Below are 27,939 nucleotides of genomic sequence, written 5' to 3'. Positions count from 1 at the left end.
TAGCAATAAAGAATCTCAGCAACTGTGAGACACGCAGAATCGAAACTCAGAGCCTGCTATCGGGAATGTTAAAAGGCAACGACCTCCAAGTTCGGGCTCTCGTTAATGTGCTTTTATCTGCAGGCACAAGGTGGCAGAGGTACCGTGAGGCTTTCACTGCCCCGCTGCTGCGACTCGCCGCTTCCCAGGAGTGACACCGGGCACTAACTGGTGCCAACTGATGCGCTGTGCGCCCGAGATCTTTATCCAAAATTCTTTGCGGCGCACAGAGCCGCGGTGCCGACAGGCAGCTCCGCCGCATTCCCGGGCCGCTTGCCCTTCTGTAACCCGTCCCGTTCTCCTTCGGGCACTTTTGTCGCCCTCCCTGCCCCGTTCCCCGTCATCCGGACAGCGGCTCTCGGGCAGCCCCGCTCCTGCCGCCGCTGGAACCCCGTGGGGAGGGAAACCCCGAGCACAGCCCAGCGGCGAGCCGGGAACAGCCCGGCTTTAGTTGTGCCCCCGGGGGCCAGGCGGGAGCGGGGAAGATCAGCGCAGGGGGCGGTGGTGCGCTCCCGCCGCTCCCGGGGCTGGCAGAGGTGCGCTCCTTCGCTCCGGGAAAGCCGCGCCACCCTCCCTCCGACTGGAGGGCTGCCTTCCCGCGGCGGCTGGCGCCAGCAGAGCAATCCGCGCCACTACCTCCCCGCTCCCGCACCGCCGGGGCTCATCCCGCCGCTCTCCGGACGCCTTCTCCTCCGCAACCTGTTGGGCGGCCGCGGGAAGGAGGGAGGGAGGGAGAGCCCTGCCCCTCTCGTAACTTGCATGATTGGCACGCAGCTCTGCCCAATCGTGCATGGCGGCTTCTCCCCCCGCCGGTGCCCATTGGCTGCTCGGAGGCGCGGGGCGGGGCTTGCCGGGCCGCGGGGCTCCCCTCCGGAGCGGAGCGCGGCGCGCTCAGAGCGCAACGTGTGCGCGGAGTGAGCGGCGCCGCGCCGGCGGCAGGACTGGGGCCGCGATTCGGCCGCTGCCGGAGGTTCCCGACGCTTCTCTCCGCCGGCAAGGACGATGCAGCCTCTCCCCGCCGGGCCGCAGCGGCTGTTGGCCGGCTTGCTGCTGCTGCTGGCCGGCTGTGCCTGGGCTGGCGCGGCGGAGCCACCGCCAGGCAGCAGCGCCGCGGTCTCCTCGCCGTGGTCGCCGGAGGCGGACCCCGTGGTGGTGGCCAACCGCGGGCTGCGGGTGCCCCTGGGCCGCTCCGCCTGGCTGGACCCCGCGCGGGACCTGGTGCTGCAGGTGCAGCCGGGTGACCGCTGCCACCTCACCGTGCTGGACGAGGACCCGCTGTGGCAGCGCCCCGGCCGCCTGAGCCCCCGGCGCTTCCCCTGCGATTTCGGAGCCCGCGAGGTGCAGTATTCGCACCTGGGCGGTCGCAGCCCCGCCCGGGACCGCGTCCGCCTGCAGCTGCGCTACGACTCGCCCAGCCGCGCCCTGGTGCTGCCCCTGGTGCTGGAGGTGGAGGTGCTCTTCACCCAGCTGGAGATCGTCACCCGCAACCTGCCCCTCACCGTGGAGCGCCTGCGGGGCACCAGCAACCCGCTGGACGCCCGCAGCCTGGAGTTCGCCTTCGAGCCGGGCCGGCAGCGCTGCCGGGTGGGGCTGCTGCCGCTGCTGGCCGGGCTGCCCCGCTACGGAGAGATCCTCAACTACCCGCCGGCGGCGACGGGCGGGGGCGGGGAAGCGGCGGGGGGCGGCCCGATGCCGTCCGTGATGTGGGACTGCGAGGAGTTCCTGCGCCTGGGGCTGCGCTACCGGCACACGGCCGCCGGCGGCTCCCCGAACCGCGACCTGGTGCCGCTGGTGGCCGAGCTGCGGGAGGCGGCGGGCGGCGGGGCACTGCTGAAGCGAGAGTACTTCCAGGTGCTGGTGCGGATCCGCGCCGGGAGTGAGAACGTGGCCCCCAAACCCAGCTTCTTGGCTATGCTGATGATGGAGGTGGACCAGTTTGTGCTCACCGCCCTCACGCCTGACATGCTGTCAGCTGAGGATGCGGAGTCGCCGCCCGATCTGCTGCTCTTCAACATCACCTCTCCCTTTGGTCCTGGCCAAGGCCATATGGTCAGTACAGACGACCGGAGCTTGCCTGTCACCTCTTTCAGCCAGCGGGATGTGCGGGAGCTGCGCATTGCCTATCAGCCACCCATGGAGGACTCTGATCGCGAGAGGCTCTTTGAGCTTGAACTGGAAGTGTTGGACCCAGAGGGTGCTGCCTCAGAGCCCTTTGCCTTCGTGATTGTGGTGAAGCCCATGAACACCCTGGCACCCGTGGTGACCCGCAACACTGGTCTCGTGCTCTATGAGGGACAGTCAAGGCCTCTGTCGGGCCCAGGTCCCAGCCCCAACCTGGTGGTCAGTGATGAGGATGACCTTGAGCAGGTGCGGGTGAGTGTGGTGGCAGGGCTGAGGCATGGCCACCTCACTCTCCTGGAGGACACACCAGGACCTGCTGCCCCTCGTAAACACTTTACAGTGGCTGAGCTGGCAGCAGGCCGAGTCATTTACCAGCACGACGGCAGCGAGTCTCCACTCAGTGACAACCTTGTGCTGCGGCTGGAAGATGGTGGCTCTCGCCACCGCGTTGAGTTCCTTTTCCCCATTACCCTGGTGCCCACTGATGACCAGCCACCCCTACTTAATGCTAACACAGGGCTTGCCATGGCTGAGGGTGAAACAGTGCCCATCACCACCCGTGCTCTTAGTGCCACAGACATTGACTCGCAGGATGCCATCCTGCTCTTCACAGTGGAGTCTGGCCCCACGGCTGGGCAGCTCCTGCTCCGTCAGGCACAGCCACCTCCTGGCTGGGAAGAGGAGGAAGAAGAGGATGGCTTTTCTTGGAGGAAGGTGCCAGGTGTAGCAGGGAGTTCCCTCATCTATGAGAAGCCGGTGAGAGAGTGGCTGCAACAGGACATTGTGGAAGGGCGTCTCTTTTACCACCACTTTGGGGCTCATAGCCCTGGCCCTGGGGTTGTGTTGGACCAGTTCATCTTTAGAGTCCAGGATGACAATGACCCCCCCAACCGCTCTGGACCACAGACTTTTGTGATCAGAGTACATCCTGTAGACAGATTAGCCCCAGAGCTCCATAGCAGCAGCAGCCTGCATTTAATTGTTGCAGAGCAGCAGGTGACCCCCCTGCGCAGGAAGCACTTGTGTTACACAGACCAGGACTCAGGGGACCGTGAACTTCGCTACACAGTAATCCAGCCCCCCACTGACACTGACTCCAACCACCCTCCCGAGGCTTACGGAGCGCGCCTTGGATCCCTCGTGCTGACTGAGGATCACTCTGTGGAAGTTACACATTTCACCCAAGCCCAGATCAACCATCACAAGATCTCGTACCGTCCCCCACAGGAGGAGCTGGGGGTGGCTCCTCATTTGATTCAGTTCCAGTATCAAGTGCAAGATGCAGCTGGCAATGCAGCCAAAGGGACTTTCACCATCTACCTGCAGCCTGTGGATAACCAACCTCCCGAAATCACTAATACTGGCTTCACTTTGCCTGAGGGAGGCAGCCATGTCCTTAGTCCAGCTGAGCTGGATGCCAGTGACACAGACACTGAACTTGCCCATCTCAGATTTATCCTGACCCAGGCTCCTCGGTATGGCCAGTTGCAGCTCTCTGGGTACAGTCTGGTTCCAGGAGGTATCTTTGGCCTGGAAGATATCAGACAAGGCAGGGTGGTGTATGTGCACAGTGGAGCTGAGACCAGCAGTGATACCTGCAGGCTTGATGTGAGTGATGGGGTTCATTTTGTGCCCATCACACTGAAAATGAGTGTGCACCCAGTTGATGATGAGGTTCCTACGCTACGATTGCCCCCAGGCACTCTTGGTTCCTACCTCGATGTGCTGGAGAATGGTGCTGCTGAAATCACTGCTAATGTCATTCAGGGCACGGATGAGGACACAGATGACTTTATGTTGACCTTCATTGTAGAGGATCCTCCTCAGCATGGGAGCATCTTGGTTCAAGGGGTGCCTGCAGAGAGATTTTCCCAGAGAGATCTGCTGGATGGTGCTGTGGTATATGCTCACACTGGGGGCGAAATAGGCCTTCTGCCCAAAGAGGATGCTTTCAACCTTACCTTGTCTGACCTCTCTGAGAAGTGGCGTGTCAGGGGCCATGTTGTTCAAGGAGTTTCAGTTTTGGTGACCATTCTTCCTGTTGACAGTCAAGCTCCAGAAATTTTTGTGGGGGAGCAGTTCATGGTGACGGAAGGCGACAAACGGGTCATTACTCTTGCTCACTTCAGGGCTGAAGATGTGGATACTCCTAGTGATGATATACTATGCACAATTGTTGCTCAGCCCACATCTGGGTATGTAGAGAACATCTCTCCTGCCCCTGGATCTGAAAAATCCAGGGCAGGTGTAGCTATAAGTGCTTTTACCTTGAAAGACCTCCGTCAAGGGCACATTTTTTATGTCCAGAGTATACATAAGGGTGTAGAGCCTGTTGAAGACAGATTTGCTTTGCGCTGTTCTGATGGCATAAACTTTTCCCAGAGGCACTTCTTCCCCATTTTTGTTGTTCCAATCAATGACGAAGAGCCTGAAATCTTCCTGCGAGAGTTTGTTGTGATGGAAGGCATGAGCCTGGTGATCGATACACCTATCCTCAGTGCAGTTGATGCGGATGTCCCTGCTGATGAGTTAACGTTCACAATCACCAGGCTTCCCAGGCACGGCCACATTGTGAACCAGCTGGTCAATGGAACTGTCCTAGTGGAGAGCTTCACCTTGGATCAGATAACAGAGAGCTCCAACATTCTCTACGAGCATGATGACTCTGAGACCAGGGCGGACAGTTTTGAGGTGCAACTCTCAGATGGTAAACACACCGTTAGGAAAATGGTACCCATCATGGTTATTCCAGTAGATGATGAGACGCCCAGAATGGCCATCAATGATGGTTTGGAGATTGAAATAGGGGAAACTAGAACTATTAATAACAGAATATTGAAGGCTACTGATCTTGATTCTGAAGACAAAACCTTGGCATACATTATAACTTACGGGCCAGGACAAGGGCTCTTACAGAGAATAAAGCCTTCAGGTGTAGTTGAAAATATCACCCGGGGAATGAACTTCACCCAAGATGAAGTGGATAGAAATTTGATTAGATATGTGCATTTTGGCCAACAAGGAGTTCGTGATCTTATCAAGTTTGATGTGACAGATGGAATAAATCCTCTCATTGACCGCTACTTTTATGTGACAATAGGCAGCATTGATATTGTCTTCCCAGATGTCATCAGCAAAGGAGTTTCTCTGAGGGAAGGAGGGAAGGTAACCCTTACAACTGATTTGCTGAGTACCAGTGACCTGAATAGTCCAGATGAGAACTTAGTTTTCACCATTACCAGACCACCTGTTCGTGGTCATCTTGAATGCACAGATCAGCCTGGGGTGCCCATCTCCACTTTCACTCAACTCCTGTTAGCAGGCAATAAAGTCTATTACATTCATACTTCAGAAGACGAGGTGAAAATGGACAGCTTTGAGTTTGAGGTGACTGATGGCTATAACCCTGTGTTTCGTACTTTCAGAATTTCTATCAGTGATGTAGACAATAAGAAACCCGTTGTCACAATCCATAACCTGGTGGTGAGTGAAAATGAATACAAACTGATAACCCCATTTGAACTGACTGCAGAAGACAGAGATACACCTGATGCACTGCTAAAATTTGTCATCACTCAAATACCAGTTCATGGCCAGATCATGTTCAATAACTCCAAACCAGTCACCACCTTCACTAAACAAGATCTAAATGAAAATCTAATCAGCTACAAACATGATGGCTCGGAATCACTTGAGGACAGTTTCTCTTTCACTGTTACAGATGGCACTCATACTGATTTCTATGTTTTCCCCAATACTGTGTTTGAAACAAGGAAGCCTCAGACTATGAAGATTCGAATAATGGCTGTGGACAACAGTGTACCTCAAGTTGTAATAAATAAGGGTGCTCAGACTCTCCGTGTTCTGGCCACAGGTCACATCGGGTTTCTGATTACCAACAAAGTGCTGAAAGTGGAAGACAGGGACAGTTTACATGTCACTCTTAAGATCAGAATCACAGAGGGTCCACGCCATGGCTTCCTGATTCACCTGGGAAAAGGCAACCATAGCATCAGCCAGTTCACACAAGGTATTACAATATCTCATGTGCTTTCTTTAGATCACTGAAAACATTATTTTTCATGCTAAACGCTATATAATTGATGGGAGAAATGTTCCAACAAAAAGCTTATTTAAAATGACTTCATAATTTTTTACATCTGCTTTTTTTTATTACATCTGTGTCAGCTTTAAACAGGAAATGTGGTCTGTGGGGTAAACACTGATTAAAGAACCTTAATTTCTTTGGAGAGATAAGTCGAAATAACTGTGATTTGCGCTTTCTGTCAGTCACAGTGATAAAAGTTTGGATAACAGAATTGGGCTGTACATCTTAAGAGACAGTGCTTTCTTTAACCAGTTTTATTTAGAAAATGCTATGGGAGTGGCCAAGCTATTATTAACTAATGGCCAGGGTATCGGTTGCTGTACAGTCTGAGCACATCTAACTGTAAAAGCAAAATCCTTTCCCCACCAATGGCAAATAACATACTATGAGTGCATTTGTTGCCTTAATTACACAAATCCTTACCACAAAGTGTTTGTGGTAAATTAAAAGGTAATGTAAACATTTAAAATTATGTTAGTGATACTTACACTTTTTTACGTGGAACTAAAACATTCGGTGTTATAAATAGGGCAAAAGCCACATGTGTCATATATTCTGAAGTAAACCTTCAACCCAAGGCTGTGAAGTAACTTTAATTGAAATGGGAGCATTAGCTATTCTCTGGAGAATTTTCTATGTTACTTAATGGCTAGTTAAGTAACAATGAAATTAGATTTTTTTGCAGCTTCTTCAGCTGTGGAATGAGCAAACAGCACCAACAGCATGGACACTCAGAGTTAGATGGGCCCAACTAGGCAGGGCCCTGTAGGTGGAAAGGCTTGAGATGAGCACTTCCTGTTGGCTGTGTTTCATTTCACAGAGCCCATACTGGTACATATCCATGTTACAGTCTTGGCTGTAGCAATGTTCTTGTCAGATATACCAAACCTTTCAAATAAGCCTGATGAACTTTGCAATGGCTGAAGTGTCTTAAGTTTTGCAGTGCTAGTGCAAGAAAGAGGATGAGAGAGACCAAACTGTCCAAGCTTTGGGGGCCACCACAGTTCCTTAAATGTAAGGCTTCAGTAGTGAACTGCAAGTAATATTGAGAGTGTTGTCAGAATAAGTGAGAAACAAAGAGAAAGGGAGTGAGAAAATAAACAGATTATTACTTATTTTAGTGGGTTTTCTCTTACACTGAAGAATGTGTAGTTATTGAACAGGTGTTCTTTGAAAGCAGAGGAACAGGGATATCCCTTTTTTTTTTTTTTTTTTTTTTTGAGGATGTGTAGCACTTAGAAGAAGTACATATTCCATTTCCTCCTGTGCCATGTGGCCAGGCATACATTTGTCTGATGACCAAAATGAAGTTGCTACTTGTCTTTGAATTGGCTGTCCAACCATATGGCCTGAAGGCTGTCTTATTATCCTGGGGCTGCCCAAGCTGAGTAAGAAGCAACCCTTATGAAAGGTTGGTTTTAAAGCTAGTGAGAATCCCCAGAAAGTGGTGTATCTTCAGTTTCACACACAGCACAAGCACTCTTATTTTGTGTTGGATTGAAGAGTGTTTTTAAGAAATACACATTTCTTCAATAATATTGGCCTTTGAGACGGTCATGCTTATGCTACACTGAGACAGATAATTGTCTAATGTTCAGGGCAGAAATAAACAAGACCCTCTTTTGTCATATTTGTTATGATCCCAGTGTAAGTGCAGATTTTGCAAAGGACTTTAGGAAGCCTCTGCATTGACTATTGGACCTGTTATTACATGCTTTTTTTTTCTGTTTTGATCTCCTCTCTTTACACCTCTTATCCTCTTATGTGCTACCTCTTTCAAAATGCTGAATAGTTCCAGTTTCATCAACATATGTGGGTTCTTATGGGGCTTGTAAAAATTCATTAGAGTCTTCCAGTTTATGTTGGAAGGGACTTCTCAAGGTCATTTGATCCTATCTTTACTCAAAACAGGGACAGCTTTGAAGTCAAATGAAGCTCTTCAGGGTGTCATGCAAAAATTTTGAAAGCTGCTTGCTAGTTTGTGTAGTCCGTACTCAAACTCTCATTTCTTGGATTTGTTCCTGTGGTTGTAGGAACAGGAGCCTGACCACTTTAAATGGGGTAACAAGATTCATTGTGTGCAAGCAGCAGAAACAGCCTGGTTTTTCAGATGCCTGTAGCTGAAAGAGAGGGCAGAACAATTGCTTAGAACACAACTTTGTGCTAGGGGGGATAATGATATTTTTTGAAATAGAAAATTGTTGCAGAATTCCAGTATAAAATTAATTTTTTCAGGCACTGTAGTTACACGATTATGAATTGTGCTTATAACTAGGCAAGTTTTGTTATAGCTAGCACAACCTAATCAGCTATGGAAGGAGAGCACAGACTTCCTCAAGTGACTCCAAAAATGTTGGAAAACAGTTAATTATTTGCAATTATTTTGACAAAATTAAGATCCTTAGATGGCAAGTGGCCTTTTTTTCTTATGAGGTGGTCCTGGTCCTGTAAACACCAGTTCAGGTGCTTATCTTTATGTATGCTGGAACCATGGATTTTCATAAAGCTACCCTTATAAGCAGAGCTGAGTACTTGTATGTTTGCTGGATGAAAGATTTATATGCTCCACTGGCATGAAGAAGTGTTTGTTTGCATCCTCTTTAGCTCCATGAATTTTTGATCTTTAACTTTCAAACATTTTTGGAAGAGATTCTTCAGTTATGTATATTTGCCAATAATGCTCTTAGCTTGTTTGCGCTCAAAGATATCTGGTTACTTTTGGAACTGAAGATTTTGTGAAGCTCTAACAAAAGTGCTTTTGGGTTTTTTTTACTCATGCATCTACTCTAACATCAGAGGAGAACTCGGGTGGTACTTCAGCTCCACTTTAATGTGATTAATTTCTAACATTTTCTTGAAAAAAGTATCAGACTTGGGTTTTTACCAACAGCAGTCCTTCAAAGAAAGTGACAAAAATCAGTTTTTATGTATATACATGTTTCTCATCACTACTCAAGGAAACCAGAATAAAACCAATATTGACAAATGTTTGTTTATCTTTTACATACTTTATGGTAACTGATGGTTCAAAATTCTACATCAGGTTTTTTCCTTACTGAAGTAATTCCTGTTTAATTTAATTGCATCTATTTGAGTTTTTAAAACAATCACTGTAACTGTCCTCTACAGTACTTTGCAGGTTGAAGAATGACAGAATCCTTGTGGAGATACACCTCTGTTTAAGAAAAGGAATCACTAAAAATATGAAGTAGCTCTGACTGTCAAGCCCATGTTTTTGAATTTAATTTCAGTTATTTTTGTAAATTCAGCTTAAAAGAAAGAGAGCCCTGGGGAGGAGGAAGTAAAGGGAGAGAGAAAGAATGATATCTGTAAAACTTCAACACTGTTAATACTGAAATTCCTCATTCTGCTGTGGGACCTTGACCTCCCTCTTGTTGAAGCTAAACTATTTAATACATGTCAGATGTTTCTAAAAACAGTTTCCTATCTTCATAATTTAAAATAAAGTCTATTTTTCCTCTTTCCAGCTGATATTGATGATATGAAGATATGCTATGTTTTACGAGGGAGTGACAATGCCACCAGTGACATTTTTCATTTTTTGGTTGAAGACAGTGGTGAGTACTCCTGAAATCTCAGTTTTTCTTGTTATTTATAGACAAAGAATTTAAGTATGCTTTGGGAGTTAAAGAACATCGAATTGAATCGAGGGAAGTCTGTGTTATATCCTGGAATGTGATTGATTTTATGGCTGTACTATATTTTGAAATATTTCCTATGATTATGAAGAGAGATGTCGATAAAATGGTAATTGCACCTAAAGAAAAAACCTCAAACTACTCTAGCAAGAAAGTGAAATTCTGTAAGTCTACTCAGATACCTTCTATACTCAGATACTACTTTCTGTAGTTTTACCTTTGTATTCCCTATTCAGGCTCTTCACACATAAATTCTCCTAAGTCTTTTTCTTGAGAAAGATAAAGATATATTTTCATTTATGGTTATTGTTGTCTACTTTTTAAAGGTTCCAATTCTAAGACTATTCATATCAAAGCATGTACCTGTTGTGTAGAGATCAAGTTTTTATTTTATGTACTTAACGGAATCCTTCATGGCTTGTCAAAGACCTTTGTCAGGCGACTGGTGTGAATTCTCCTGGCTGATACTATTTTCTGGGATTGTGGGGGATGCAATAGAAAATTATTTTTAAAAATTGAGACTATTGGCATGTACTCATTGGAGGGAGAAGTATGTTGGGGTTTTTTGTTTGTTTTAAAAGCACAAAGAAAGAACAGTTTAAAGGGTAAGCAAAGTACATCAACAGGTTTTTTTTTCCCCCTCCAAAGTCTGACTTAATGTGGATATTCCTAAATGTAGATATTCCTCTGTGTGGTAACAGGTGGCTAGATTATGTTACTTTAAGGCCTTTTTAAATAGGTGATGCATAGCTCTCTGAGTAATTGGCAATGAATTTTATTAGTTGATTTAATAATATACTTCTTAGAAAGAATGCTTCAAGTTAGCTGATTGTCAGCTCATGTGCACAGCTTGTGTTACTGCTTCAAGAAGCATAGCCAATTAAGGGTATTAAGATCAGTGAATAGGGATTTGTCCTGTCTGTCACAGACTGGACAGTTTTGTCACTATCTGCCATTGCTGGAGTGGGATATTAAAACATGTTTTACTGTTTATTGTGCTGGACAAGCACAGAGGGAACACTATCATTTGAGACTTTTGGAAATGTCTTTGCAAATCTTTGTGACATTAGAGATCAGGTAGTGACATAAGGGTTTGCAACACTCAACTTATTTTCCATAATTGTTTTCTTTTCACTGAGACATAGGTTAGAGAAGCTTAAAGGTACTAAAATGGAACATGGGATTCTGTCTTTTCATAGTAATACTTTTTTATAACAGGTGTCACCACAAGGTGACATTGTTCGTGATTTTTGAGTTACTCTTTTAGTAGGTGAACAAATATTCAATCTTGAGATTGTTTCAAGGTTTTGTGTGATGGGAGTAATTAAAGCTGATGAAAGTTTGCTCCCAGTGACCTGTTTAGCATCAGTTCTTAAAACTGACTTGCCCCTCGAGAGACCAACATTGTGGGACTTGTCTCTGTGCTATTTAACACTTCATAGTGGCAAATACGTAGTCAAAGTACATTGCACATAATATATTATTTTTTTTTTAATTGGAAAGCTTACCTGTCACGTCTGCTTCTATTTGGCAGAGCTGTAACAGCCTGTCAATTGTAACAGCATGCTATTTTATTATACAAAGAATCATGATAACAAGGTGCTTGCTGATTTTGTTAGAGCCTTTGGAAGTTGTGACATTACTGTCATAGACAGTACTTAGCTAGATGGTAAGATGGTTTTTGCTGTCCTGGGGCTATTTGTTGACAAAGAAATGAGCTGTGTTGCATTTCAGAGTTTTTCTGATTTTGAAGATGGTAAAGACACATTTAAAGTTGATGAAGTTGTGATCAAAACATTTGTAGTTGTCTGTCTGAAATACCTCAGATTTATTAGCAATGCCTTTAGAATCTGTAACAGATGAAAAATCCAGCAATTTAATCTACTTCTATTTCCACCCTCCTCAGAAAGACTTCAAAGCCGGTGTTTTGCAACTCAGATGTATTTTGGCAGACTTTCAGTTGCACCAAGGCTATTGTTTAGGATTTTTTTTGATTTTAAGCCAAATCATATTAAGAGACTCCACACAAGAGCTGAGTGAAAGATGGAGCACAGGTGATCAACATCCATTGTAGAAAGCCACACTTAAGACTTCCATCTCCTGTGTCAAGATTTTTGCAGTAGTAACAGGTTTATGCTACCCTGCGCTGCCTAATTCTATAAATTAAATAAGTGGGACTTCACTTAAACTGAATCGTGTGATATAGTCCCTGAGTGATCTGGTTCAAATCAAGAAGCATTTCAAAACATGATTCAATTAATGAATATGCGTTCATATAATTTAGCTAATGCAATTTCAAATAACTTATAAACCCTAAAATAAGTCACATTTTGCAACCCAAGTATTTTGTATCTTCTAGGCTTTCATGCCTCAGCAAGGGGAACATACAACAGAACTTCCCGATCTTTTCATGTGATATGAAAGTTATTTTTGCCCCAGACCTGTAGTGTTGCCTGTAAAATACTTTTCTACGTGTCCTGTGATATTTGTTTGTAGTCTCTGAACTGCAAATAGGAGAAAAGCATGACGTCCTCTAGGTCTGTCTTTTGGTGACTGATCTGCCATGTTCATTATACCATAAATTATGAAAACAAATGCAGAAGCTCTTTTGTCAGCCTCTTAAATGACTAAATTCTGACTGGGGCTTGAGGCTGTTATTTCACGCAATTGCCTGGAGACCAAGTACAAGGAGTCATCAAACTGCTCTGGTGTGAGCTTTGTTGTAGATTTGGAATTTTGTTTATCTTCTCACATGCAATAGTATTTATGGTAAGCAAGTTAGGGCAACAGCAGACTGGGTGGGTAGGTGAGGGGGAAAGGGCCAAGTCAGCTCTCTGCCAGCTCTTGGCCCCTTGCCTGCCCTGCTTCTCTCAGTGGGAGTAAGGTGCATCCCAAAGCATAACTTGGGACCTGAAAGCGTTAAATGTGGTACTGGGACAAGGCTGTTTGCATAGTGGCCAGCAGAGAAAACTGAAATACAGACAAATGAAGAGTAGCTTGGGGATTATGGCTAGCTCATAGCCATGATAACTAAAGAGAACAGAAATAAGCTCAATATGAAGAGAAAGGAAATCCACTTAAAAGGAAAGTAAGTCCTTAGGACTACAATTAACAAGCAAGAGCATAGCCCGCTGTATTCAAACCAAAATTAGAGGTTTCACCAGGAAGAACTGGTTCAGCTTTAAAGCTCTGAAGGAGTTTTATTGTCAGCATCAATTACCTACAAATGTGTGGCTGTAGGGATTTTCTGACTTTAAGTGGCATTTTTAATAAGAGTAATTAAAAAGTAAAATAAACTGGACACAATTCACCTATTTATCAACACTAATGTTTTTCAAAAGGTAGAAAGTGTTTTTATGCTTCCTATATAGGGATTTAACCTCAAGATGATCTGATATAAAGTGGGTGAGCCCATGCATTTCTGTTGTACTTAAAATGAGAAGACTCTGTCGTGTATCAGATGCTGCTGAGTTAGCTGTGTGACATTTTGGAAGAAACTACTGTGGTTTATATTAAGAATTTACTTTCCATTTTGTTTTGAATTCTAATCTTAAAACAATAATGTGGAGATCTTTTGATGCTGAAAGTGTTATGAGTCCATTTCTGTGAAACTTTGAAAGAAGTGTGGAATTTTCTTTTTCACAAAGGTTGCAAAATAGTCTCAGTTGAATCACATTCCTCAAGAGTGCCTCTACATTCCATTAAGAAGGTGGAGAAAAAACCCTTGTTAGCAAGTGCAAGCATGTGACAGTGGTGAATCCTGATGTTTACATTATAAAATTCTTAATTCAGTGATTAATAAAGGAATGAATGCTACCAGAACACAGGGGAAGCAGGTTTTTTATTTCTCATGGGGAGGTAAAATGCATATCTAGACTGATAGTTGAACTCCTGCATGTATTTCTGGTATGTAAGTTTCAAAACTATTGAAAGACTCACTAGACTGAGAAAAAAAAAAGGATCCACTTGAAAAAGCTTCAGCTTTTAATAAGTGAAAAACACACTCATGGGCCAGCTTATATCTGATCATTTTAAGGAGATGCTGCAGTTTCTGCAGCAAGTTCATATTACTGGAAGCTTGGGAAAATTATGTGTGTAGGGCACTGCACTGAGTTGGTGCTTCAGCTGTGCAAAATGGCATTAATCTGTATGGAATGAAAGTTGACACAGAAATTAGCTCCAGTGTGTTGTGCTCTGGTGCCTGTTTCAGAAAACTGCACACTGCAATTTTACGCTGCGTCTCTTAGGAATTGTCTGAGGCATTTTTACTCCTTACGTGAACTGGGCATGGAAAATGCAGTTAAAACTGAAGTCTGTTGTTTACCTTCTCTTTATTCTTTGCTCATCTGAGATTCATTATTGTCACTGCAGTAAGTCATAATAATTGACTAAGAATCTGGATTTAATACCCAGCTATCCATTCTGTAGAAGATATTTTCTCATGAAAGGTACTGTTTTAAATAATCTGAAACTGGTTGAACTGGTTTAAGGCAGTTTTTTTTGCCGGATTCTGCTGACTGTATAGTGTAAAACAAACATACCCCAAAACTGGCAGTAAAAAAACAGCAGAACCTCCATGCCTCGAGAGGCAGTATCAAGATTAAATACATGCCCCTGCCCAGCAGTGGGTGTCTGGGGTAGCAGCGCTATGGTGGCAGCATGTGGACTGCCTGTTAGAGAGCAGCTATTGTATTCTTCTTTTGATTCCCGTAAGAAAAATTCTTTATTCTATTTAGGTTTTGTAGATAACTGAAATGTTCAAGATCAGGTCATGTAAAGTCAGTGAAGGAATGTTCATCTCATTTAAATAGTGGTCTGATCCCAGATATTTTTAAAAGAAGACCTTGTTCTTGGCCTGCTTGTTACTTGACTGGTGCTCTCATCACAGTAGTTTGCCATGTTTGTTCTCCCTCCTCCCCTGTCTGTCTTCAGAAGCTTGGGAAGCTGTCAACCAGGATTGCAACAGCCATGGAAGAAATTTCTGTGTTCAGCCTTAGTATTTTTTGTTGCAAGACGCCAGTGCTACACTAGAAATAATGCAAAATATATTGTTAGTGTGGCATTAGTCAGTTCTATTACATTTTCCTGTTTTGAGTAACAAAACAACATAAACCTGATGTGGGCTTTTTGGGTCTGGAGCATTCTAAAAAGAAACCCTGATTGTGTAAGGGGAAAACCCATTTCCTATTCAGCTTTAATTTGGACCATAATCTGCCTGTCCCTTACCTAACTTCATTCTCTGCTCAGTGCTCCAAATTGCTTCTTTAGGACTGCTATGATATCTTGCAAGACCTTGCCTCAAGGGTAGAATGGTTTCAAAGGGGAAGTAATGACAGATTCTCATAGCTGGTTTAGGAATGTAAGGATCACTAGGGAAACAAGAATTGTTTTATTTCAGGCTCTTTGGGCAGCTTTTCTGACTTAAAGCCAAAGTATCGCAAAGCCATGGCTCACTAAAACTGGTGATTTACATCATTAGCTAAATCTTACTTAAACTTTTCTTTACAGATCCCTAAATGCCTTAACACATCTCTGCATTTTGCTGTACTAACATTTGGCTAAATCCCCACTGAAGCAAGAATCTTTTAAAAAAATTCCCTGAAATTAGCTTTTAAGCCAAATTCATAGGAAAATTTCATAAACTTTTCCCAAATATGTTTATGCAAGAAATAAAGGGTCATGTTCCACTGGCTAGAGAAAACTCTCCATTAAGTTTGTGAAATACAATTATTGCATCTGTCATCCTTTGTTTTGCTAGACAAATAATTTTTTTTAGGAACTTCACCATTCTGATATGCTTTATTGATTTGTCAGGGAATAATATTTCACCCCGACTTTAATTATTAAACTATAACAGTTGTCAGTGCTGTTTTTCAAAAGCAAAATGCCGATGTGTTTTCCTGCGTGAGCTGTAATAATAATAATGTCATATCAGACCTTTTGGACTGAATATTTGATAGCTTCTAAAGTAGCAAAATACAACTGGGTAAAATGCAACTGGGAATTATTTGCAGCATCCTTGCTTGACCTCACTTATGGCATTTGGGCATACTAGTCTTGGCAAGACACATCAACTACATTTATCTTTGGCTTAAAAATGAGGACATCGCATGTTGGTGGTTTGTTTGCCATCATTTGCCAGGTACTGTAATGGATTCTGGTCCATTGCCAGGCTTGTTGCTGCTGTTTTAATATACTCTAGGATGCTGCCCAAACAATTTTCCACATGTCACACTTCTTACTGTAAGTATTACCAGGGGATTTAAATAGCTAGTTTGACACTACAGCTTATATAAAAAATAACCAAAATAAACTTTACTGTAAATAAAAAATGAATTAATGGGAATGTTATTGTGAATGTTGTTTCAAGGTCTCAGCAAAATTAAGTATCTGTGAAAATATACAGGAGTAGGAGAAGCTTATATGGAGCATATAGAAAGTCTGACACAAGCCTTACAAATCTCAGTGGAAAAATTTTCATTGCCTTCTGTACTAGTTATTATATTGGTCTCCTTTTCCTGGCATTTTAGACTGAATCATGGGAATTACTGAATGTTCCATTTCTAACTTGAATATCACCTTATCCTCCAAATATGAACATAGAAAAGATCTGCTTTGTGTACTTGAAACAAGATGTTTGTTTGAGACAAATTAAGGTAGCTGTTTGATTTAGCAAGAGAATTTTTGTTTGGTTTTGATTATTTGAGTTCAAGTGGTGATTTTATCTAAAACCGAAGCTTTCCCTTTGCTCCCCATCCTGGATTTTTAATAATTTTCTTAAAAAAGCAAAGCAGTATAATTGAAGGTGTGGGTTTAGATATTGCCTGGGTAAAGGAGAGTCAATTGTGGTTTTAATTGTCTTTTATACAGAACTTAGGGCATTTTGTCCAAACATGGAAGTCTCAGATGCAATTCCTTCCTTAATTTGAGAGTCTTTTTAACCCATACTTCCACTAATGTACCTTCACTTACATTTTGGCCTGTTTTGTACTGATTTTCTGTTTGCTGCCCAAGTATGAGTTCTTAATTGCTCTTTTGAATATTGCCTGCACTTCATTGTTCCACTTTCAACTAAGTATTGTTACCATGAAGCCAACAAAGCCAACAAATTCTCGTGGTTTTTTTTGGTTTTGTTTTGTTTTTTTTTTTTTTTTTTGTTTTTTTTTGTTTTTTTTTGTTTTTTTTTTTTGGTCTTCATTCCTCTTCTCCTTTTCCCCCTATATTTCTCCTTTGCTGGTGATACCTATGTTCCACAGAATACAATGGCTTAAACAGGCCAGTTAGGATCAGTGCCTTCCAGAATACCCCTTAGGCTGGTGGTTTAGATCAGGGTTTAGAGAAGGCAGATACTGATTCTGTTCCAGTTCTCCTTGAGTCAGGGCCAATGGTCTTTTCTTCCACATAGCATGGGTGCGTGGACTGTTGAGCTGGTTGAATAGAAAGGAAATGTCTCAAACACCAATACCTGCTGATAGTATTTTTCTAGTTTCCACCTGAGATCACTTGCTGAGTAATCACATTTTCAAAGAACAGAGACAGTTGCAACAAAGTTTACCAGTTTAGCACTCGAAGCTCAATCACGCTTGTTTTCCTGAGCTGAATAGTGCCATTTATTTCATTTGACCTGGTCAGATGAGAGACAAGGAAGGTATAAGGTAGCCCTATAAGTACTTAACATGCTTTTTACTTAAAAATAATCCACAATTTAGCTTCTATATTCTTGTGATAAAGAGTAAAGCCCAGATAGCAGCAAAAGAAGCATGACAATGAGCAGTAAAATTAGGTCAAAATGCAAGAATTAAAGGGATTAAGAAGACACACTAGGCTTAAGTAGAAGAATTGAGAATTCTCAGCAGTAACACTGATTGCCAGTGACATGAGAACTTGCAGAAAGACGCTAATTCCTAAAGTGAACTATAATAAGCTTGTGAAATTATCTTGGTAGTCAGCTGGAAATATTTTTGATTTGGATATTCTGAAGAGCTGTAGAGAAGGGACACTGGCTGCTGTCAAGAAATCCTGCTAACAGCTTGTTTAATTTCCCAACTTGTTTTAATCAAGGGAATCTAAACAGCCCTCAAGATAAGTTTAGTTTTTATCACTTCAGTGTCCAGTTAATGTGTAGAGTCCTTTAGAGTTCCCATACAGGTCCGTTTGAGTAATAAAAAATGTATGCAGGAAGTTTCTGGATTTCATTAAAAATTAGGTTGATATTTATTCAAAGAGTGATAAGCATATCTGAAACAAACAACAGAAACGTGAAAAAAAGCATTCCAACAATGGAAGTTAGTGAGTATTAATCTGTGGAAAGATGCTAAGAAATGAATTAAATTAAAAATGGAGAAAATATAATGATGGCATATTTTGTCATCAGTTTCACAATTTGTGCATCTTAATTTTCAGCATTCTCAGTGGTGCAAGTTTCTATTTGCCTTGCTAGATATTATAAGGGCAATTCTTGCCTCGTTACCCTCTGTGGTTTTTTTTTGGAAAAATGAAGACAATTATTTTTGTTTCATAAGCCCAAATTTTGCTTGGATACTGTTCAAATTTTTCCTGAAATTATATTACTTGTTTTTTATAATTGGTATTAAAGTAAGTTAGGGAGTGTTTTGATTGGCTAGAGCTTAACAATGGAGGCAGTAAAGTAGACTTGAACCAAGGGGGAGGAATCAAGGAAAGGCCAGCAAGGTAGATCTCGTGGTGAGAGTCTGTTGTAGAGCACCCAACCAGGATGAAAAGGCAGATGAAATATTCTATAAGCAGCTGTGAGAAGTCTCACATTCACTAGCTCTTGTTCTCCTGGGGGTCCTCAGCTTGTAGCATGTCTGCTGTAGGTCCAGGACAGCAAGGAGGAGGCAGTCTAAGGAGGCTCCTGGAATGTATGGAAGACAACTTACTGACACAGCTGGTCAGTGAGTCAGCCAGGGGTCCAGTTGGACCTGCTTTTGTGAGCAGGGAAGGACTGGTGGGAGACGTGGTGGTTGGAGGCCGTTTTGGGCACAGCTGTCACAAAATTAATGAGTTTAAAGGAAGGGGATCACCAGAGCTGCCGCCTTGGACTTCTGAAGGGCAGACCTTCGCCTGTTTAGGAGCCTGGCTGACAGTCTCTTGGGAGGCAGTGTGGAAAGACAGAGGGAGCCAGGAAAGCCACACATTCTTCAAGCAGGAAATCTTAAAAGTGCAGAATTAGGATGTCTCCATGTGCGAGAAGTAGGGAAGAATATCAGCTTGCCTGAACAGAGAGTTTTGGCTGGAATTTGGGGAACAAAAAAGCTTATCACCTCTCGAAGAAGGGACAGGCAACTCAGGAGGAGTACAGGAATAACATGAAATTATGTGGGGAGAAAATTAGAAGAGCCAAATCCCAAGTAGAGCTTAATCTAGCTACTGCCATGAAAAACAATCAAACAAGTTTCTATTACTACATTAGTGAGAAAAAAAGGAGTAAGGAAAATCTCTGTCCTGAATTGGATGTGGGGAGAAAAATAATGACAAAGGATGAGGGACCAAGTTGACCCTCAGTAAGTTTGCTAGTGACAACAAGTCAGGTGGGAGTACTGATCTTCTTGAGTGCAGGAGGGATCTGGACAGGGCTGGATCGATGGGCCAAGCCCAGCTGGAAGAAGTTCAACAAGGCAAAGTGCTGGCTCCCATTCTTGTGTCAAAGTAATCCCATGCAGTGCTACAGGCTGGGAGAAAAGGATCTGGGGGTACTGGTTGACAAGAGCTGGACATGAGCCAGTGTGTGCCCAGGTGGCCAAGAAGGGCAATGGCATCCTGGCCTGTACTGGTAATAGCGTGGCCAGCAGGATTAGGGCAGTGATTTTCCCCTTGTAGTCAGCACTGGTGAGGGAATCCTGTGTTCAGTTTTGGGCCCCTCCCTACAAGAAGGACACTGAGCTGCTGGAATGTCCGCAGAAGGGCAATGGAGCTGGTGAAGTGCCTGGAGCACAAGTTCTGTGAGGAGTGTCTGAGGCAGCTGGGGGTTTTTACCCTGGAGAAAAGGAGGCTCAGGGGAGACCCCAGTGCTTTCTACATCTGCCTGAAAGGAAGGCGTAGTGAGGTGGGGTTGGTGTCTTCTCTCAGGTGACAAGTGACAGGACAAGGGGAAATGGACTCAAGTTGCACTAGGGAAGGTTTAGATCAGATATTTCAAAAATTTTTCATGGAAAATCTCATCAGGGATTGAAACAGGCTGCTTAGGAAAGTGGTTGAATCCCCATCCCTGGAGGTATTTAAAAGACATGTGGATGTCATGATTTAGTGGTGAACTTGGCAGTGCTGGGTTTGTGGTTGGACTCAATGATCTTAAAGGTCTTTTCCAACCTAGATGATTATATGATTCTATGAAATTAAAAGCCAGGAATGATACCAAGTAGAGTTAAACTCCTATTAGAGTAAATGAATTAATTAGACTTGTGTTGATTGTTTGGGTTTGGTCTAGGTCAGAATATCTTAGACTGTTATAGTGTGGCTTGTTTTCTCTGGAGTTTCCTTTAGTTAATTTTTCTTTAACAGATTCAACTAATTAGTTTTTGGTTTAATTACTAGAAAATATTTCATTTAGCAGTAGGCCCTTAGGAAGCTCTTTGAAAAGACAAAAAAAAAATTTCCCCTTCCTGAAGAAGGATTTTGACTTATTTAAGTTCAAGTCATTAGTAAAACATTAATTCAGTCAGCTTGATACACCATTGCCCTGAATGTTTGCCAGGATTCCAATCTCAGTAACTCTTAACTTAAGTACCAGCGTTGCACTTCTGTCGCTGCTGTATAATGCACATTTGCTTCAAGACTGTAGGAATGCTGTTACCACACACTTTGCTGCCTCTCTAAAGCTTTGTACTTAGGGAATAACATAATAATTAGAGAGGGAATTGTATGGATGCCTTTAAAGAAACATTTGAAGCCTAATTCAAAACCCAGTGTCTCCACTGAGGCTCTTTGTGTCTCAGGGTTTTTGGTTTGAGCCTCCATCACTGAAATCGGTGAGAAATTATTTTTACTCACTACTGTGGTGTTCAAGAGCACATTGTGCAAGTTAAGGTTCTCATAGCTAAAAGGTTGTTCAGCTCTCTCTGAAACTATTTTGCCCTAGAAGTTTTTAATTTATGGCCTTCAAAGTATTTGATTTCTTAGTCTAACGTCTGGTTTTCAGGCAGAACTTGTGAACTCAAGAGCCTGAGACACTGTAGCCAGTTAAAGAAACCACTGAGGTACTCTCTGTATTATTTCAGGACTTTGCTGGGCTTTTTGCTGAATTCAGTCAATGTCTGTACCACTAAACTGGCTCATCATGACTGTAGAGCATTTGTAGTACAGTGTGCTCAGATACATCCCTGCTGAGAGAATTGCACTGAGTGCTTTGGGAAGAGATACATGATTCTAGTGGAAAGGAAACTCATCAATACCTTTTTCTTCTCCTGTCAGATGCACAGTGCATCATGCTCAGCTTCTTCTTGAGGATAGATAGATGATGCAGTGTTGTACATTTAAGATCCAAAGGACAGAGCTTCTCTAGTGGGCATTTTGGCTGGGATTTTGTCCTGGATTAATCCTAATCAAGTAGAGGTCCTTAAAGCAATGTATTAATAGCCATAATAAATTCAGGTTTTGTTCATAATCTTGAGGATGAGTAGATTTAGAAGTGGCATAGTAACAAATGCTCTGAATTCTAATCCATTTTTGCCAATAATTTCTGTTTAGTATGTACTTAGAATTGCATAAATTATGTATTAAACAGAGCAGTGTTCTGCACTGGCAAGGTGTCCATTTTAGTCAGTGAAGTGGACATTTTCAAGCTTGTTGGCTGATTTGAGTATTACACTAAACATAGGAAAGGACATGGGATTGCCAGTTTCTTGTTTTTACTTATTAAATCATTGCCTATTGTATGTGTTGCAGATATTTGAGACCTGTGCTCAATGTCCTGTGCTACTTGAGGAATCTTAAATAGATACTTCTTATAAAACTGCTGTTACCTTTAGGCTGCAGGAAATGTGAGTTAGCCTGGTCTCCTGCAGAATCCTGCTTTTGGTACAAAAATGGGAATGAGACAAAGTGAAGTACTGCTTTTGTTACTGTTTTGCACAGTAAAAAAACTGGAAAAACTGAAAAAACACAGGCAAGAAGAGGAAAGAGTAGCTGGAATGGGCAGACTTTATGCATTAAACCAAAGTTTTGTGACTGCAGTGGTTGAAGGGGCCTAAAAATGAAGGACTTCATTGGGATTCATCAGCCAGCCCATGAGCTCAAATACTTTCATCTAGCTCTCCTTTCTCCTCCCCTCCCCCCCACTTAAAGACAGGCAGAAGGTAATTTAGTAGTACTCCTGCAAGTATAGTAGCATTAGTATAGCAGAGTCCTGTGGGTCTTTTTAAGCTGCTTTTTAACTATATGCTTGGTTCTTACTTTAAAATGTACTACTTCTGACTTGTTGAAGGATCACAACTCGGCTAGATTCAAATAAGCAGAATCATTTTCCCAGTGAAAAATTGGGAAATTTTTCTACCCTGAAATCATAAAATTTCTGCCCTGAACCATAAAATGCATAATTATTGAGTTTCAGATTATGAAGTGTGGAGGAACAGATCACAATAGAAAAATGTTTTATTCAGTCACTTGTTTATTTAAGGGAAAATAACTCTTTAAAAGAAGAAGTACTAATGCACTTCTGACATGTAAAGTATCTTATTTTTTGTGTCCCTATTCCCCATTCAACATACACAACCCAACCACCCACATCTCTACACCAAGGTAGTAAGCCTGCAGTGATTCCTGTATCATGTCTCTACCAACCCAAATTATGCTGCTATTTAAACTCCTTTACTGAATTGTTAGGTTCATAGCACAAGTAAATTCAAGATAATATGATTTATTTTGATCAGCCGATGAAAATATATTGGCACCATATTCCAGTTAATGCCCTGCAAATGTTTACTAAATCTTCAGGAAAGAGGATGAGACAGAGAAATATTTTTTATGAGGTCAGTCTTTTTTTCTTTTTATTGAGTTTCTTCACTGTATCCCCCAAAATAGCCTTTAACTAATTCCCTTTTTTTGTCATTCAAGAGAGCGGTTTCTGAGAAAATGCATTTTGCCACTCTTAGCATGCTAGAAAATTGAAAGAAGCCTTAAAAGAATCTAGACCTGAGAAATGCAAACCCATTGAATGAAATGTTAGTCTTAAAGTTGTAAAAATTTCAACATATTGAGTAATAGACAAGTGTATTTTTAGATTGTTAGTCTCTTTGTAGTTACTGCTATTATTTCAAGTAGATTGATAATCATCAGTCATAGGAACTCTGCTTGAAATCATTTGATAAAACTATGTCCTTCCCTCGATTGCTACTGTAACCACCTATTAAAGCAAATAAGTATGCAACTTCTGATTTTTCATGGTTCTTTAAACTTCCCTTAATTGCACACAATAACCAGGCCTTATTCATTGTTTTGAGGTCCCAGATTAATCTAAACCTCTGAGGAGGAGACATTCCTGGATCAATATCTGGTTACCGAGTTACTGAGATCTCCAGTGACTGCCTTACTTTCTGATGCTGTCAGCTTCTAGCGAAACTTCATTTAACTGAGGCACCACAGAGATTCCTCTTATGTGTGATGAATCTGTTTGTTGTTGAACAGACGTCCCTTGGCTTCCACAGCCAAAAGAGAATTAATCTAAATCCCCTGTGGACTTGACTTCTATTTTGAGTAAGACTGTCTGCAAGGTCTTTGGGATGGAGCTGCTTTTCCTAGCTGGGACAGACTTCTGCACATGAAGATGGAACCTGATTTGACTGTACATGGCTTTGCTTGATTAGTCCCTCATCAACAGGAGGGACTGTTATTTAGGTAAAAAAATAGCTTCTATACTGTTTTTTCCAGCACTTCTTCAATTTTCTGCTTTGAATGGAATATATGGACATTGGAGCAAAAATATCCTGTAAGGCATCTATATATTCTTTGTTTAAATCTCATGGTTTTCATACCTTTTGAGTACTTTTGAAACAAAATAATTTTTGTGTAGGTTTTTTCTTTCAAGTATTACTTTTGACTTGCGAAGGGGTTTTTTGGGTTTTTTGTTTGTTTTTGGGTGGGGTTTTTGGTGTTTTTTTTTTGTTTTTTTTTTTTGGGGGGGGTTTTTGGGGTTTTTTTTTTTTTTTGGGTGGGGTTTTTGGTGTTTTTTTTTTGTTTTTTTTTTTTGGGGGGGGGGGGGGGCGGTTAGTTTTTTGGTTTTTGGGTTTTTTTGGTTATGTTTGATGACTCCAAAAACACTGAGTAGTAAGATTGAGTATTAGGTATGCAGATAACTATAAAGAGTTAATATAGGCGCTTTTTTTCTACAGCATTTGACATAGCAATGCATCACAAAATGATCTTATACATTTAGCAAACGCTGAGTTTCATGAAGTTGAAAGTTTGGACAGTTTATAATGTTTTGTTTGAAGGATTGTGGAACTTGTCAAGTTTGACAAAAGCTGGGAAGTATAATTTCCTGAGAAGCCTTGTTTCATGAAAAGTAACAGTAATGGTGATTTTTGCTAAACAAAGAGGGTAAGCTGCTTCTGGTGTGCTGGCAATTTTTGGATGCTTGATTTCCATGTTCCACCCATGTTAGGAAGTGGCATCACAAGGATCAGTGGTTGGAATTTGAATGCAGAACAATTCAGCTTAGAGATAGGAATTTAGTTTTTAAGAGCAGGTGATCTTAATTGGTAACAGATTTCCAAGGCAAGTGGTGAATTCTGATGTCTTCAAGAACAGATGTGTTACAGGAAAAAAAAACCCACCTGTGAAACTGCATCCAACACAAAGTTGCTGAATGGACTACTAGGTTCTCTCAATACAGAAGATCAAGCTAAATCATTACAAATGCCTTTTTTGGCCTTGAAATCAATAGAGCAGGAATTTGTAGAAACCCTCAACTATTACTGATTTTGCCTGCATCTAGAGACAGCAGCAAATCTGTCCTGGAAACTTAGTGAGAAAAAAATGAAAAGAGAATATATCATTTGCGAAAATTCTTATCAGTTATCTTCTTCCAAATTGTATATTTAAGAAACAGTCCTTACTCCTCCCTGACCCTCCTCTAAGATCCTTAAGGAAGTTAAGAAGTGCTATTGTGAAAGTCATAGAAGGACCTTTAAATCACATAGCTGAGAAGCCAAGAATTCAAAGATAAAATAAAACCGGAATGGTACAGAATTCAAAACCTGTGGATTGTTATAGCTTTTTATATAGTCAGTAGTTATTATTTGTTTAGTATTTCAACACGCAATCTTATCCCTCTCCCACCTACACACATTCTCGTAAAGTATATCTTTCTAATCTTAATGTTATCTTAACATTTTTCACCTCAGGGAAGTTTTTACAAAGAATTCTATAAGTAAGCAGCACTTGGAAAAAACCAACCAAAAAGAACACAGAAACCTAACAAATTTGACAAAATTTCTTTTCAAAAGCTTTTGTATTTAACAGTTAATATATAACCCTTAAATTTGCCAAATTATATATTTTTATGTTCAAAACCCCATAATGTGCCAGATACTCTTAAAATAATACTTTATATACTTTATATAAATGTAGGTGACAATATTTTTATAGAATTCCATTGTTTATTGTGTTGTTATTAGCTAGATCAGGGTCATTCTGACATAATCAAGTGAAATATTTCCATCCTAATGTGGAGCCAGACTAGGCAGATTTCTACCCCCTTTTCAACAAAATTATTCCCACAGAGGTTATCCAACATGTGTCCTGCCTGGTTAGTGTCTTGCTTGGTGGAGTTCAGCAGATCAGAGGGAGATGTCATGTTCACCACACTGCTGGCTTCTCTGTGGATATGCTGTCCCATGGCACCAAATGTGGGGATATGGGTGACTTTCTGCTTTGATTATGAGATGTCTGTCTTTCCTGCTTCACTCCTGTTTTTTCCCCTCATATAACGCTGAGGTTGCTTTGGTGAGTAGCATGGTTCACAGTTAAGTCTTAACTTTTGGATTCTTGACATGCCTGAACTGGCTTTCCACCTGAAGAAAAGCAGGTATTCCTCCTTCAGTGCTTTGCTTTGCCTAAATAGTTCCTTACCCTGACCAGTGCTCATGGACGCTGTTATCTAGTCAGCTACACTGAGGGGAGACTGAGAGTATGTTTCAAGCAGCAGTCAGTTTAAAAAAAATTTTAAAGATTTTTAACATATAAAAATACATCAAAAATAAAGATATTAATTTTATTAATACAAAAATAGTTTAATATATTAAAGATCTATTAAAAGTATAAAAATATTTAAATATATTTTATATTAATATAAAATATAAATATATATTTTCTTCTGCATCAGAAAGACTCAAATTTTTGAAGAAAAATAGTTATTTGGGGGGAAAAGATGACCAAGAAATACTTCCACATTTCTTCAGAATGCTTTTTAGGTCAACTTTTAGTTCTCACTGATCACAGTACCTGAAACTACAGCTTTCAGGCCCAACCCACCTTTCCAGTGTAACACTGATAAGAGATTGTCAAGAAGCTGATAAAGACAAGCTTAAGGATTAATGGTAAAATAAAGTGTATGGGGTGGGCTTTCAGTGCAATGTGGTGTCCATGAGCAAATGCAGATTTTCTTCCTTTTTTGTGTTAATATCTTTCTCTGGGCTTCTTTTAAAATTCTTCTCTTACTTACCCAGTTTAGTAGTCCTTGTCTTATTTCTTGCTAAAAAAAAAAAAAAAATTATTTTCCCCTCCACAAACACATTACCTCCGAGAATTCCCCTTTGGGCAGTGTTGTTCAGCTTCATTCCAAAATACAAGGTTGTGTGCTAAATGACATAGAATAGGATACACAGGAGGAACAAAGGCATGATTAATTGCCTGTGCTAGTATATTTGTTTTACTTCAATCTAGCTGCATTTCTTAGAGCAGCAGAAGCCACGGCATGAATTCTAACATATGTTTGTCCAGGCACAAACTTTCTGTGCATTGAGCTTATACATGCTAAATAAATAACAGGCATTGCTAAAACCCACATTTCAATCCCTTAATTGCTAATGTTTGGGTGCTAGCTAGATCAAGCTAGCACAGGTGCACTGTCCTGTACTCTTATTAGTTTCTTAATTTTTCTGAAGATTTAACTAGCTTTGGGGGGAGCTTGTAGCATACTTTCATGGGAACTTTTAGTTTTTGAGGTTTTAAATGCACGATCTGAAGAGTCATATGTTTTTGCAGTCTGCTCATTTATTATTTTATAACAAAAAATATTCTCAATGTCCAGACAAATGTTGCTCTTTTAAATTTCAGAAGGAAAATAGAAAGGATGGGAGTCACATGTTTTAACAAAAATGTCCAAATATGCGATTGCAAATCTAATGGTAATTTTGGGATCCCTTTGTAGTTAATGGAAGTTAAATAAGGGTGATTGATCTCAGTCTAAGAAACAAGATAATAGATGACTTGAATTGCTCTCCTGAGGTGCTCATTTCTCCATTTATGTCATGGTACATCTTGGCTATTAGTAGAACTCAGAAAAAAAAATAGTTTCATCTATGTACATAGTTCTGTAGCTCCCACATATGATTCTATTTGCTGAAATGAAAGTTGTGGAAAAACATAGTTACGAATCATATTAAAAACATTTATGCAGTAATCTCAGTGCATTTATTTAATGTTTACCTGTGTATTGCTCAGAAAGCGTAAATTCAAGTTCTGTATTTCGCCTTTCCCGGAGCTTGGTGATGGTTCATGGTTTTACTTTATTTCTTTATAAGCTTAATTACTGCAAAATATGCAGTAGATACTGAGAACAGCTTTAATGAGTTAAGGAAATTAATAAAAGTAAGGCTGTGTTATCTTTTTCTTCAGTGTAAATTTGGCAAGCCCCTTTCATTTGCAGTGGCCATTCCTTTTATCTAAATAGTTGGGAAAGAATACAGAGATAATTTTTGATTAAATGAAATGCCAAGAAGTTGTGATTCAGATAAAAAAATGCTTAGAAGTGCAAGGAAAAATTTTATCTTATAT

General features: G+C 41.4%; 1 protein-coding gene across 1 annotated transcript in view; it reads left to right on the top strand.

Moving 5' to 3' along the window:
• Positions 1 to 981: 981 nt before the first annotated feature.
• The window catches only part of FREM2 (FRAS1 related extracellular matrix 2), a 118,998-nt gene continuing 92,040 nt past the window's right edge, over positions 982 to 27,939 (top strand). The window contains exons 1-2 of the mRNA XM_041407346.1: positions 982 to 6,190; positions 9,757 to 9,846. Coding sequence (XP_041263280.1) covers positions 1,042 to 6,190; positions 9,757 to 9,846 — 5,239 coding nt within the window. The 5' untranslated portion in view covers positions 982 to 1,041. The remainder of the gene's footprint in view (positions 6,191 to 9,756; positions 9,847 to 27,939) is intronic.

The sequence above is a fragment of the Onychostruthus taczanowskii genome, unplaced genomic scaffold, assembly GCF_017590055.1.
Source record: "Onychostruthus taczanowskii isolate IOZ18803 unplaced genomic scaffold, ASM1759005v1 scaffold26, whole genome shotgun sequence".
NCBI classification, from domain to species: Eukaryota; Metazoa; Chordata; class Aves; order Passeriformes; family Passeridae; genus Onychostruthus; species Onychostruthus taczanowskii.
Note: the sequence above shows the minus strand (reverse complement) of the source record. Positions and strands in the feature narration are given on the sequence as shown.